The sequence below is a fragment of the Xyrauchen texanus genome, chromosome 15, assembly GCF_025860055.1.
Source record: "Xyrauchen texanus isolate HMW12.3.18 chromosome 15, RBS_HiC_50CHRs, whole genome shotgun sequence".
NCBI classification, from domain to species: domain Eukaryota; kingdom Metazoa; phylum Chordata; class Actinopteri; order Cypriniformes; family Catostomidae; genus Xyrauchen; species Xyrauchen texanus.
Genome location: NC_068290.1, coordinates 43,738,604 through 43,754,531, shown reverse-complemented (window position 1 = coordinate 43,754,531; position 15,928 = coordinate 43,738,604). Strand labels below are relative to the sequence as shown.

Sequence of the window (15,928 nt, the reverse complement as noted above, 5' to 3'; positions counted from 1 at the left end):
CTTCAGCGTTGGAGTCAGTACCATGACAACAGCAGGTCGAGTGTGATGAGATGTGTTGAGCTGTGCTGCTGTATCAAACATTACTGCAAAACGTCTCACTGCATCATTACAGGTACAACATCAATAACTGTATTCATTATACGCAAGAGCACTGAACGATCGTATTAATCGACAGACTGTTACGTGTCAACAGGTTGATCTGAATTGCTCTTACACTCGACAACGAAATAAACTGTTTACAGTGTAAACAGCATTACTAGACTTCATCAGCGACTGTTGTTTCATAATAATAATACATTTTACAATTGTGTTGTTTTTGGATTATAACTCTGTTCTAGAGGGATTTTAAACAGTATTCTACTGCTTCGTTTGGCCCTCATGCTAATAAATGCTGATTTAATGGACATACTGATCCTAATATGAAGACTGTCTCATCACAGATATTGGCAATAATAAAGATAGCATTAACATGCTGATCTGCACAGTTTTGACATGGTGAAGCATTTGGTTGAACTCTCTGCCTCTGATTGGATTGAGTTTCTTCCCTGTGTTTCCATTCTGTGTTGTGTGGATTAGCTCTGTTAAGCAGTCAGCAGTTAGTGAGGAAAGCCGCTTGTGCCGCTGCTCAAATCCGCAGTCACGTGACCCTCCTGTCTGTTCTACGGTCAGTTCTGTGAGAGTTCAGTCGGACTCTCATGTTGGGGCCCTGTATTAGGCTATTTGGACATGGATATTATTTTCACTTTTGGCCATTTAAGTACACATAAAACAGGTATTAAACAATGTAATGCATGATAATTCTCTCATAAAGTAGCCTAACTATAGTGAGTATTTATTATGGCTTGTACTTTGCAAGATTATTTAACTTAAATAAAAGTTCTCCTTATTTGCCATAACATCTTGATGAACATCATGAGTTGTATTGTGTTAATTGAGCACATCTTTTTCACTTGCCCCTCAACTTCTCCCTGCCATAAAATGGATGTAGAATGATGTCTGATTCTTTGGCAAATCCAAAACCAGCTCAAATAGTGAGATACCCGCTGTATGCTATCAGTTAAATGGTGCTTTGTTTTACATACACTGAAACAGTATAGAGACATGAGAAAATCAGTGCAAATCAATTGTTCCCTTTCAAACAAAGACATTAACAGTGAATTTCCATTTTTGAGGGCATGACTTGACCTGTTCTTAGTGGAGATGTCTTTATGCCTGCACTTTATGTATCCTATATACACTCTTAAATAATGCTTTAGAACTTTTTTATATAATTTGGCATAATTAAGAAAATATATTAAAATTATTTTCATACAATAAATAGTGAAATGTTTATTTAAGTCTTTGTTTGGATTGCCATAGTAATAATTTGTATTTTTATAAAGTCTAGGTCTAAAGTCTTAAACAGTAATCTATACTGTAGCATCATAAAAAGCATTTGAAAAGTACCAAAAATAAACGATAAAGTTCTGGTATAATGTTTCCAATTCAGTTTTTATGTGATTTAAAATTTTTATTTTCAACAAAAAGAAAAAGGTTGAAATCTTTTAGTTTTATTCAAATCCACTTCTGTGACATTATTTTGCTCGAAATTAAACACCCAAATGAGGATATTGAGATGAGTTGATTCTGCAGTGGTTGCTCGTTCTGATCTGTTCTGTTATTGACCACAATTACTTCGATTTTATTTGTGCACTTCACTGTATTTGACTTTGTAAACATCTTTGTATGTATGCTTTGTAAATATAATAAATATAAAATGACATGTAGGCTAGATCTCGTAGATCTGTAGATCTCACGTCTCTGTTTAATTCAAATCATAATAACAAGAAAAAAAGATATATTTTAGATTAAAGAAAAACGTAATTTGTTTTACTCGTGTTTTCCACAATATATTTACACACACTTTCTACTGACTCTGAAAAACACCAAAAGAAAGATGCTCAGGGTCCCTGCTCATCTGCATGAACGTGCATTAGGCATGCTGCATGGAGGCATGAGGACTGCAGATGTGGCCAGGGCAGTAAATTGCATTGTCCATACTGTGAGACTCTTAAGACAGTGCTACAGGGAGACAGGAAGGACAGCTGATCGTCCTCGCAGTGGCAGACCACGTGTAACAACACCTGCACAGGATGGGTACATCCAAATATCACACCTGCAGGACAAGTACAGGATGGCAACAACAACTGCCCGAGTTACACCAGGAACACACAATCCCTCCATCAGTGCTCAGACTGTCCACAGTAGGCTGAGAGAGGCTGGACTGAGGGCTTGCAGGCCTGTTGTAAGGCAGGTCCTTACCAGACATCACCGGCAACAACGTCGCCTATGGGCACAAACCCACCTTCGCTGGACCAGACAGGACTGGCAAAAAGTGCTCTTCACTGACGAGTCCTGACATGACCTTCCAGCATGACAATGCCACCAGCCAAACTACTTGTTCTGTGCATGATTTCCTGGAATGTTAGTGTTCTGCCACAGCCAGATGTTGAGCGGGGGGTGAGGGTTGGTCACTATCGTTTTCTGCATATCACATTCATTTGCGGCCCTCTTCAGCCTGTCATGGCCGTTCGGCATTATGCGGCGGCCCATTCGGCCCCATTTCGCAGCCGGCCAACCGGGAAAGCTCCCGGTTCTCCCGATGGCCAGTACACCTCTAGTGCAGTTAGTAACATAGCAGATTGAAAGGTCAACATCAGAGCATCTTTTTGCAGCTCAGCAGACAACGGTGTGGTGGTGGATTGTGTCTGTTGAGTGTTGATTTCACACTACGTTGTTACCTAGTTGGTGACACGCAATGCTGGAAAGTAAATAAAGATCTTTTAAAATAGTACAAATCTTTTACTCTCAGTGACATCAAGCTTATAGCTAACTAGCTAACCATGTAGCTACTTTTATTGGTTGTCAGCTGAGTGAAAGCTAATGTGTAAACATGTTTTCACCAAACTATTTTATTCAGGATTCACAGTTTGTACCCTCTTCAACCGAACAATTCCGGTTTTACATTTATAAAATGTAATATTTAAGTCTGGTTTTCCACCGTTGAAAGTTTCCCCTGAACTTTTCTAGCAGAATACAGTGTAACACCGCTGCTGCTCTTTATCTCTTGTTTTACAAAAGCTGCCTTCTGAGTACCTTTGCATAGTCATATCGGTGCACAATCCACATAGAAAAGGTCTATTTTCATTCAAGCTCAAAAAGGATCTATATCGGCCACCATATTGGTAATCGGACAATTTTCCCCTTCTAAAATCGGTATCGTTTCGGTCTCAAAAATCCTATATCGGTCGGGCTCTAGTTAAAAGTATTATTGCCAGCTGTTATCACTGCAATAATGAGCCAATCATATGCTCTTAAGTATTTGCTTATTTAAATCCAAATGGTGACTTATTTATATATATATATATATATATATATATATATATATATATATATATATATATATATATATATATATTTAGTTTAATAAAGAAATGCATATGAAGAAATATTATTAGATTTTTCTTGGTCAAATCAGAAACACAAGACTTTAGATCAACAGGTTTTTAAGATCCTGAGAAGTGTTTCCAAATTTTGACTGCAAGGGATGTGTCATCTGACAGATGATTGGTGTTGTAAGGATAATGAGATAATGAGCCTCTTGTCTGTTTTACAGAATGTCTCTGTTCAAGGCGCGTGATTGGTGGGCATCAGTGCTTGGCGAGGGGGAAGAGTTTGACCAGGGCTGTCTGTGTGTTGGTGATGTGGATAACAGTGGCAATGGATATGGTAAGAACATGTGCAAATATGCTGTAGACCCTCTGACCTGTTTAACATATATTACACATATATTCAAGCTGTCAGAATGACTGTCAGCAAATGTGATAATTGGACTATTCATAGTTTTATAAGTGTCTTTATGTTTCATCATTAATGGGGTGTGTTAAAGTCTTCAAATGGGTAAAATTAATCAATTAACTATTGTTAATTGTGTCTGTGGATAATATCAAGCTAACATATTTGTAAACCTATATTGATAATTTATTTTAACATAAACATTCATTTTCCCTATGTCTTCCCATAACAGGGTGGACTTGTTATGATTGTCAATACAGTAGAAAGAAAAAGTATGTGAACACTTTGGAATTACCTGCATTTATGTATATAAATTTGTCTTAAAATCTGGTTTGATCTTCATCTAAGTTACAATAATGAACAAACACAATCTGTTTTTACTAATAACACACACACATTGTTACATTTTTTTTGTACATATTGAATACATCATTCATGATATCTTATGTTATATTATGTTCATATTATCTGGAATATCGAGTTTATATCATGTGTAAACATTAGCTAGCTAGCAAGATAAGTTAACGTTGACAACTCACGAACTGTAACTGCCATGGTGTCTCTAGTGGTCATTGGTTGTTGGCCCCGAGGAAGACTGAGGCGGCATGAAGAAGCCCCAAAAGTGACAGTGGGAATGCAACTGGCCCTGACACGGTCTAGCATGCCCTCATTTGCCCAGTAGTGGAAACATAGCTAATACTGTAGAAAAAGAACCTAGAGTGACAGCTGAAGACTTGAAGGAATCATTGGAACTGGTCGACATCTCTATTCATGAGTCTACATTACAGAAAACGTTAAACAGGCATGGTGTCCATGGCAGGACACCATGAAGGAAGCCACTGCTTTCCAACAAATACATTGCTGCACACCTGAAGATTGCCAAAGACTACCTTGACACACCGGAACGCTACTGGGACAATGTTTTGTGGACTGATGAAACTAAGATTGAATTGTTTGAGAATAACACACAGCACTATGTATGAAGGGAACCAGATACCAACATTAAAACATCAAGATCCACTACAGAATGGCTTAAAAAAAAGAAAATCCATCTTTAGAGTGGCCCAATTAGAGCCCAGATCTTACCCCAATAAAGATGCTGTGGAATGACCTCAAGAGAGCCGTTCACACCAGACATCCTAAGAATATGACTGAGCTGAAAAGTTCTATAAGGAAGAATGGTTCAAAATTCCTTCAAATGTTGTGCAGGTCTAATCTACAGCTAACAGAAACACTTAGTTGAGGTTATTCCTGCCAAAGGAGGATCGTCCAATTATTAAATCCAAGAGTTCACATACCTTTTTCACAGCACTGTGTATGTTTAATGGGATGTGTTTAGTAAAGATAAGTCAAGCTTAAGCACACTGTGTTTGTCTATACTTGTGACTTTGATGAAGATGAGATTACACTTTATGACTAATTAATGCAGAAAACCAGCTAATTCCAAAGGGTTCACATACTTTTTCTTGCCACTGTATATGACTAACATCAATAAAATGAAGGAAAACGTAAACACAACAAAAAAGTTAGACACTTAACACTTAGACACTTAGATAATTTACAATATTTTTGGCTAAATGGCTGATGTCACCTCCAGTGTGTGTGACATCATTTCATATCCTTAATTGAAGTTATCATTAAAGATAAGATAGTAAAGGTATAGCATAGTATTATGACATAACAGGATGGACTATATATCAAGGGACATTGAAGAAACATCCACTATCAGTGTTAAAATGACACATTTACCACACATGAATACATGTTAGGAAGAGAATGTTATACTAAACACTTAATTGTATAGGGAAAAAAATAAATAAATCAGCCCTTGTTTTTGTGAAAGATGATTGACGTGCAGCTTTGGAAACATGATAAAATGACACTAGTGCAATAATATTTGTTTCCCCCAATTATTTAAATGAGACTTTTAGGCCCACAGCAGTGTGCAACATTATAAAGAGTTTTTATTCTTTTAACTAGCCTGTCAATCTTTTTTTTTTTTAAATTGTAAATATACTGTATGCAATATAATAAATACCTTCGCTTTCAGAACTGCCTTAATTCTACGTGGCATTGATTCAACAAGGTGCTGAAAGCATTCTTTAGAAATGTTGGCCCATATTGATAGGATAGCATCTTGCAGTTGATGGAGATTTGTGGGATGCACATCCAGGGCACGAAGCTCCCGTTCCACCACAGCCCAAAGATGCTCTATTGGGTTGAGATCTGGTGACTGTGGGGGCCATTTTAGTACAGTGAACTCATTGTCATGTTCAAGAAACCAATTTGAAATGATTCGAGCTTTGTGACATGGTGCATTATCCTGCTGGAAGTAGCCATCAGAGGATGGGTACATGGTGGCCATAAAGGGATGGACATGGTCAGAAACAATGCTCAGGTAGGGCGTGGCATTTAAATGATGCCCAATTGGCACTAAGGGGCCTAAAGTGTGCCAAGAAAACATTCCCCACACCATTACACCACCACCACCAGCCTGCACAATGGTAACAAGGCATGATGGATCCATGTTCTTATTCTGTTTACGCCAAATTCAGACTCTACCATCTGAATGTCTCAACAGAAATCGAGACTCATCAGACCAGGCAACATTTTTCCAGTCTTCAACTGTCCAATTTTGGTGAGCTCTTGCAAATTGTAGCTTCTTTTTCCTATTTGTAGTGGAGATGAGTGGTACCCGGTGGGGTCTTCTGCTGTTGTAGCCCATCCGCCTCAAGGTTGTGCGTGTTGTGGCTTCACAAATGCTTTGCTGCATACCTCGGTTGTAACGAGTGGTTATTTCAGGCAAAGTTGCTCTTCTATCAGCTTGAATCAGTTGGCCCATTCTCCTCTGACCTCTAGCATCAACAAGGCATTTTCGCCCACAGGACTGCCGCATACTGGATGTTTTTCCTTTTTCACACCATTCTTTGTAAACCCTAGAAATGTTTGTGCATGAAAATCCCAGTAACTGAGCAGATTGTGAAATACTCAGACCGGCCCGTCTGGCACCAACAACCATGCCATGCTCAAAATTGCTTAAATCACCTTTCTTTCCCATTCTGACATTCAGTTTGGAGTTCAGGAGATTGTCTTGACCAGGACCACACCCCTAAATGCATTGAAGCAACTGCCATGTGATTGGTTGATTAGATAATTGCATTAATGAGAAATTGAACAGGTGTTCCTAATAATCCTTTAGGTGAGTGTATATGCTGTATATATAGGTATCTATTTGTAGGTATCTATTTGTTTCAATAAATAATTAAATCAATCAAATGCTGAACTGTTGCTGTGTTCATATTAATTTTCTGATTCAGATAAGATTGTGGTGGGCAGTTATATGGGGATGTTACGCATCTTCTCACCACACCCTGCTAAACCAGACGAGCCGATGGAGGCGGATGCTCAACTGCTGGAGGTGCAGCTGCCTGACCCAATCATACAGGTGGAGATGGGCAAGTTTGTCTCGTAAGTCTCACTGAATACTTTTTAACCATTGTCTGTTAACCAGTGTGATGTGTTCTGACAGACTGATTTGAGAGAAGCCACACATTACAACAATCATCACGAATAACTCCTCAACACCCCTACAAACTGTATTCAACATCTTTTATGATCTGCCATAAATGGACAAAACTTAATGTGTATGGCACTTTCCATGAATAGGGTAAACAATATGGCTTGAAACTTCAGTGAGAGAACATTCTTCAGGAAATGTTTTCATGCACCTCAGGAGGTTAAACTGTATTGTATGAGCTGTTTTATTGTCTATGTATTTTATATGAGGTTTGCAATTCATGAAACCCCGTAACCAACATTTTGTGAATGTCTGAAAATTGTTTAGTAATAATCTTAATTTTAAACTTAATTTGTTGATGGAAATGCAACAAAATATAGCCTGAATGGGTTGCATATTTACTTAGTATTTTGATAATGTTTCTTATAGTAACTGTGGTAATGTGGACTTTTGTCAACAATGTTTGTGTAAAAATTTGGCAAATAGAATTATATTATTTACTTGTTTTAACTTACCTTTACCTTAGTGCCTTCAGAAGCTACCTTTAAAGGCGCTATATACAAATAAATGTTTATTATTATTATTATCACCTGCCGTTCTGTAGAAAGTGTCCAAGTGATGTGTCTTCAGTCACAATTCGTTTTTTAGTAGAAGGAAAATCCTGTTATTATAGTGTTGCACACATAATGTTAGTCCCAGCTGAATATTTAGGCAATTAAAATATTGAACAGCTTAAAGTCAAACTGTAACTTATGCCAAAGAAACTCTGTTCTGATTCTCACTAAACTCATATTGTTGCTTTGAGGATTTGTTCAGTTTGCAGCAGACCCCTTTAAGAGGCCCCTTTAGGATTATCTTTCTTGTGATCATTTTGTTTACCGTGATTATTGTTGCCCATCATATTTCTGACAACATAGTGTGTTGAGTGTGATGTTCAAGGAATATTTCAGCCAAAAATTGTAATTATCCCATCATTTACTTTCATGCCATCCCAAATGTGTATGACTTTCTTCCTTCTGCAGAAAACAAATGAAGATTTTTAGAAGAATATTTCAGCTCTGTAGGTCCTTACAATGCCAGTGAATGGTGAGCAAAACTTTGAAGCTCTAAAAAACACATAAAGGTAGAATAAAAGTAATCCATATGACTCCAGTGGTTTAATCAATGTCTCCTGGAGTGATCCAGTTGGTTTTGGGTGAGAACAGACCAAAATATAAAAAATGTTTCACTGTATATCTTGCCAAAGCAGTCTCTAGACACAATATTTTTTTAAGCTCAGGGGACATAAGGAAATGACACTAGTTCGTTTTGGAAGAGAACAGACCAACTCCTTTTTCACTGTACATCTTGACAGCAGTCACCTTGACGATCATTATTTCAAGCTTGATTACACTTCCTACAGCGTCATCTAGTGCTTTGTGCATGTGTCAAGGACTTGGCAGTGTAATTGAGCTTGAAATCTTGATCGCCAAGGTGACTGCTGTCAAGATTTATAGTTTGGTCTTTTCTCACCCAAAACTAATCAGATAGCTTCAGAAGACATTGATTAAACCACTGGAGTCGTATGGATTACTTTTATGTACTTTTTGGAGCTTCAAAGTTTTGGACCCCATTCAGTTGTGTTGTATGGACCTACAGAGATGAGATTTTCTTCCAAATATTTTTGTTTGTGTTCAGCAAAAGAAAGTAAGTCATACACATCTTAGATGGCATGATGGTGATTAAATGATGAGAGAAGTTTTGTTTTTGGGTGAACTAACTCTTTAAAGCTCCTGCATACAGTATTTGTGCTCATTACTCTATTTTCTCCCAAAACATTTGGGTCTCCTCCTGAGTGTCCAGTTTTGGAATATGATAATGATGAGCAATTCCTGTTTGACTCTGTGTGTCCTGATCACATGCACATCTTTGAAAAGAATCGATTCAGCTTTGGGAATTTTCATGATATGAATTCTCTGTTTTGATTTTTTGTCATGTATTTTTTCAGTTGTTCAGAGTTGCTTCATCTGGCAGTGCTTCACCCCAGGAAGCTCTCGGTTTATGCTGTGTCAGGTACATGCTTCACACATTCACCCCTGAATGCTGAATTTCTTTTACTATGCAGACCTCTTAGACAGAACTGTACACATGTGAAGGCTATTCTGAGCATTTGACTGATTTTATAAAAGGGGAGTTGATGCACAAGATGCTGATGGACTCTTTGTAATCAATGTCACAATTTTAGGTACAAATTTATATCAATGTATAAGAGAAAGTATTGATGGTGCTGTAACTAGTCACTAATGATTTAATCATATTTTTAACTTCACTCATTACGGTCACATTTTAGATGGTCCTGTGGTGTGACATGAATATTTGAAAGAAGAAATATTCCATATAGTTCATTAATATGATTTTGTATGAACTGAACATGTATAACAATAATGAAATAATTAGCAAAATGCACGTCACACTTTGGTGAACTTTGCAAATGCTTGTCAAGTCAAATTTGTAATCCTTAACCTCTACCAGGTCAATCTGAACTCATTGAGTACTTCTGAGTGTTACTGTTATTATGTGATGGTCAGGTAGTATGCAACAGAAGTGATGTTTGATTTGTAGATATGATGTTTGCTGCTTTTGGTTTGTCGTCAGGCACTGCTGGTAATATTGAACATGGTGACCAGTATCAGATGCGATTGGTGTATGAACACAATCTACAGAGAACAGCCTGCAACATGACGTATGGCCCCTTTGGGGGTGTCACAGGTAAGCTGTTTCATCTGTATGCTATGCACAACATTAACTTGCCATGAAGTGTGCTGTGATCTAGAAGGTTTCTATACCATCTGCTTGTGGGTTCTGCTTCTTCCAATCTCTTTTGTTTGAAGAAAGCCAATTAAAATTGACCCACTAAATAAAATAGTGGCACACATATACTTAATAGGATTTCAGACTTAGTACCTTTTCAGTGCAGTTCTTTGATGAACCACATGAGGCCAGCACAGTCTCTTGATTTTCATATGACTGCAGCTCAGTCCAGAAAACATTAACACATACAGTATGAGCATTGGATTTATATTAGCTCGGCCACTCTGGTGGTATTTGATTTTGTTAGATGTATAATAAAATACAAAAATCTCATTAGCACTTGTCACTGACTGGCTTTTCATGCAAAATCTGCAGTAATTGCCATTATACTGTTTTATACACCACACTACACCAGAGTTAAAAAAAAGAAGCAAAAAAAAAAATTAGGACTTGGGGCACCTGCATGCACGTCCACTGTGAGAGCTTCAGAGGCTGAAAGAGTGGTGGTTCAGCGGTTGAAGCTCTGGGTGACTGACCGAATGGTCGGGGGTTTAAGCCCCAGCACCGGCAAGATACCACTGTTGGGCCTTTGAGCAAGGCGCTTGACCCTATCTGCTCCAGGGGCGCAGTTTCATGGCTGACCCTGCGCTCTGACCCTAGCTTAGTTGGGAAATGCGAAAACAACTGCATTTCATTGGCTCTGTACACTGCACAACGACAATAAAGTTGAATCTTAATCTTCAGAGCTAACTTTTTGAGTGATTGATTATTATGGGAAATTCTGATTGTAATGACACTACAGCATGGATTGTGCTCCCATTGAAGTGCCTTGTGGTACCATCAGTGGCAATTAGAACACAGGCATGTGCGCTGATGAGATGTACAGTGTGTTCAGAAAGTATTCAGACCCTTACATTTTTTCAAATGTTTTTATGTTGCAGCCTTATGCTAAAATGCTTTAAATTATTACTTTTTTTCACATCAGTCTATGCTCCATATCCCATAATGACAAAGAAAAAAACAGATTTTTGATAACGTTGTAAATAAAAAATTTAATAAAAACTGAAATATCACATTGACATTCAGACTCTTTACTCAGTACTTAGTTGAAGCACCTTTGGCAGTGATTACAGCCTCAAATTGTTTTGGTATGATGCGACAAGCTTTGCACACCTGGATCCTCTCAAGTTCTGTCAGGTTGGATGGGGGTCGTCAGTGGACAGCCAATTTCAGGTCTCTCCAGAGATGTTTGATTGGGTTCAAGTCTGAGTTCTTGCTGGGCAACTCAAGTTGTCCCTAAGCCACTCTTGCATTGTCTTGGCTGTGTGCTTAGGGTCACTGTCCTGTTGGAAAGTGAACCTTTGGCCCAGTCTGAGGTCCTGAGCGCTCTGGACTAGGGTTTCATCAAGGATATCTCTGTATTTTGCAGCATTCAGCTTTCCTTCAACCCTGACCAGTCCCCGAGTCCCTGCCACTGAAAAACATCCCCACAGCATGATCTGTTGCTACCATCACTATGCTTCTCCGTTGGGATGGTATTGCCTGGTTTCCTCCTGACATGATGCTTGGAATTGAGGCCAAACAGATCAATCTTTGTTTTATCGGGCCAGAGAATGTTGTTTCTCACAGTCTGAGAGTCCTTTAGATGTTTTTTATGTGTCTTGCACTGAGGAGAGCCTTCTGTCTGGCCACTCTACGATAAAGCTCAGATCGGTAGAGTGTTGCAGTGATGGTGGTCCTTCTGCAAGATTCTCCCATCTCCACACATGATCTCTGGAGCTCAACCAGAGTGACCATAGGGTTCTTAGTCACCTCTCTTACAAGGCACTTCTGCCCCAATTGCTCAGTTTGACCAGACTGTCAGCTCTAGAAATAGTCCTGGCTGTTCCAAACTTCTTCCAATATAAGAATTATGGAGGCCACTGTGCTCTTGGTAACCTTCAATGAAGCCAAAATGTTTTGTAGCCTTCACCAGATCTATGCCTCAACACAATCCTGTCTCTGAGCTCTGCAGGCAGTACCTTTGATCTTATGGCTTGGTTTTTGCTCTGATATGCATTTTCAGCTGAGACCTTATATAGACAGGTGTGTGCCTTTTACAAATCATGTCCAATCAGTTGAATTTGCCACAGGTGGACTTAATCAAAGTGTAGAAACATCTCAAAGATGATCCAGAGAAATGGGATGTGTCGTGGAAAATCTTTGACGAATCTCTCTAAAATCTCTCGGAGTCCAGGGTTCCAGATGCCAAAGTTGTAGTTTATTGAACACCAACAAACTTGAGACTGGTCAGCTGTCCGTTCTGACTCTCTTAGTCCAAAACCTCCTCTTCTATACAGTTTGTTATCTGGCATTACCTCATTTCTACGCCCCTTCGTTATTTTTGTAACCAATGGATACTATTTCTCACCATTATCTCACAGAGCCTTTTGATATCTTTTTACTGGTAGAAACTTGGCTTTAGTCTATCTTTTTAATAATTTGACCACTAGTTGTTTTTAATCCTTATCTTCAACTGCGTTTCAAGGTCCTTAGCCTCATTATTTTGTTAAAGCTGGGTGCTCTTTGTGGCCTCTGCAGCATCAACACTTTTAGTAACCTCATATGCTCTCTCCTGGGTCACACAAAGGCCAGGAAACTCATATAAGTACTTTGATATAAAAACATACTAGAATATTGAAAAATATACTATAGATGCACCTGAGCTAAATTTAAAGTGTCATAGAAAAGGGTCTGAATACTTATGTCAGCGTGATATTTCAGTTTTTTCTTTTTAATAAATTTTCAAAGTTATCAAAAATCAGGTTGTTGCTTTGTCATTATGGGGTATGGATTGTAGATTGATGTAAACATTTTTTTATATCATTTTAGCATAAGGCTGCAACATAAAATGTGGTAACATAAAAAGGTGTCTTATTGGCTTTCTGAATACACTGTAGGTGGAGTGTGCATTCTCATTCTAGAAAGCATTTGATTGTACAAAGTTTTAAAGATACTATGTGATGTCATTATTTTGCCTGGTTCTGCTTAGTTTGTAGAGACTGTAAATTTGAATTGCTCTAATCTTCTGAATAAATTTAACAAAAGTATTTTAGCATACAGATTGTATTAAAGCTAATAGATATGGACTTAAATCAGCAAAACTTTCATTTTAATTTCACAGGGTCTTCAATAAATATGTGTTTGTGTTAGTGTATCTTCATGATTTTATGATGATCGTTTAACTAGTATAGTACGCAAATGTTTTTCGATGCATTTCTCTTCAGGTAGGTAGATTATGCTAATTAGCTCATTAATACTCATATAATACATAATTATATTACTTGTATAATATTTAGTCAATACATTTTGCAACTGCCATATTTGTTGCTAACATACTAATCCAGATTTTGCAGCACCAAAGTGGAAAAATTAACCGTAACCATACTAACTGTCCAGGAATGGCACATTCACTCAATGGTGGTAAAGCGTCTCATGATGATCCATGTCTTATCATGTTTATCCAGCATGATTTGAGAATGTTCCAAAGAGCATCATGTATCATATTTTCAGTGTGAAATTATTTTGGACCCCGCTGTATTTAATAATATTCTATTGTATGTCCACCTTTTTAAGGGTTTAGTGTTAAAATGTATTCCTGTAGAGAATGATTGTTTTATGATAGCATCATTTACATTGTATGTAATGTCATGATTATACATTACATGATTACATGATTGTATGATTGTATAGTCATAGTTGTTCATATTGAGAATTTACTTCAATTAAACAATTCATTTAAGGTATTTGACAAATGCTGTGTGTTGTTATATGGTTAGAAGACAATCCATCATAAAGGTTAAAAATGCCCCTGAAAATGAAATCCAAGTGGCAAATATAGCCTCTTAATTGACAAAGTCTCATTTCTCTTGACCACTGTTAAACAGATTTCTCTGTTGTCTTGGCTAAGCTGTTGCCTTTATGGTGTTTATGGTGGTGTTGTGCAGGTCATCACTTCATCTGCATCCAGTCTATGGATGGGATGCTGATGTTTTTCGAACAAGAAAGTTATGCTTTCGGCCGTTTCCTCCCGGGCTTCCTGTTGCCAGGTCCTCTGTGTTACTGCATCCGCACGGACTCCTTCATCACCGTCTCCTCAACACGACAGGTGGAGTGCTACAGGTGAGGCCAATTCTCTTCCTAACCAATCATGAGTCATTGGTCACGCCACCGGTGTCTTAATCCCACAAACCACCATCTGGACACATATACATCAAGGATATGTGTCATTTAATTACAATGAGAAAACCTTTTAAGTTCCAGTTCAATTTCTGAAAGCTGAAATGAGAAGGCAAACAGGATGTAGATTGTAATTTGATTTTAAGGAAGTATAATTAAAATGGAATTTAAGATGCTCTAAGCATAGCTTTTAATAATACATATTTATTGTCCCATATGAATGACCTATAAACATGCTTTTATACACACACAACATATGGGTTATTGCCATTTAATCCGTGGTCTGTTTGAATGCTTGATTTTGATTTGGTGGATTGGGTACGTTAAAAATGTTTAATGCATATTTAGGTCCAGTCTGTTTTAATCACCATTCTATATAATAATAATAATAATAATGAATAATGATATAGTGCTTTTCTCAAGTTCAAAGTGTTTTACAAGCAACAACAGACTAATATATCAGAACAAAAACTCAACAATAAAACATTAGAGTATACATTGCTAACACCACACAACAATCAGCGAGTCAAAGTCAAGCTTATAGTCTGGAGTTAAGGTATGAATCTGCATGTGTCCATCCCAACAATGCAAACAGATTGATCTGTAGGGGAAAAATGACACAAGACCAGTGTAGTCCCTCGTGGAGTGAGAGCACCAAGCAACAGTCACACACCCATATAGCTTGTAAGGAAAGTATGGTTTGACATTCAGTGATGTTTTTCACTAAAGGAGAGACAAGGAAACTGGGAAAGGACATCAATGTCTTCTTTAGCTGTATGGCAAATTATGGCAAGAAGATTTGAATTGTAATAGATGAACATCATCTAATATTGCTGTGGCACTAGAGGGCGCTGCTAGCTCAGGCGCTGCTGATTAAGGCAGCCAATTCAGTTGATTTAAAATGCAGCCTTTTTTGTTATAGTAATTGCGCAAGGTTGTATGGCGATATCAGTCTTATATCTCAGCCTTAATGGATACCATACTGATGTCTCTGAGGTCAAAGTTTGCAGGTTTTTGATGGTTTCCCCTAATCATTTAAGTGGCGCTTGTGACATCCGTAACAGAGAAATGTTTCCTCTCATTATGTGAAAATGACAAAGTGTAGAAATATATGATTACATAATATGTTGCATGTTCTTAGGAGTGCTAACCCTTCTAAAAGTTTTTTAAGGTGTGCGGTCAAAAAACCCATGTCTCTTCTAAGTATTTGTTCTTTTTATTTAATTTATTCAATTAAATTAAATCTTATCACACTACTTTATCTCTGTCTGATTTAGAGTGGGCAGAACTGTAGATCTAAAGACCAGTAGATAAAGTTTACCATTATTTTTATCCTTCCAGTCAATGACAGCTTTAACTAATCAATGCAAACACAATTAAAACACAAACACTTTATGCAGATGTCGTCAAAATAAAAGCAACTGTTTAGAACATAGAATTTTACCAAAGCAATGCCCTGTGCAATTTAAGATTTTATACAGAAATTACATACAATTATATAATAATTATTATAATTATCATTTTTATAATAGTACATTCATAATATATTAATGTTTACTGGGATCCCAA

General features: G+C 37.6%; 1 protein-coding gene across 2 annotated transcripts in view; it reads left to right on the top strand.

Annotated features, from left to right (window-relative positions):
• Positions 1-15,928, top strand: part of bbs9 (Bardet-Biedl syndrome 9) — a 193,101-nt gene continuing 177,173 nt past the window's right edge. For both annotated transcript variants that reach the window (XM_052143904.1, XM_052143903.1), the window contains exons 1-6: positions 1-112; positions 3,656-3,768; positions 7,152-7,302; positions 9,339-9,403; positions 9,986-10,099; positions 14,128-14,302. In XM_052143904.1, coding sequence (XP_051999864.1) covers positions 3,657-3,768; positions 7,152-7,302; positions 9,339-9,403; positions 9,986-10,099; positions 14,128-14,302 — 617 coding nt within the window. In that variant the 5' untranslated portion in view covers positions 1-112; position 3,656. The remainder of the gene's footprint in view (positions 113-3,655; positions 3,769-7,151; positions 7,303-9,338; positions 9,404-9,985; positions 10,100-14,127; positions 14,303-15,928) is intronic.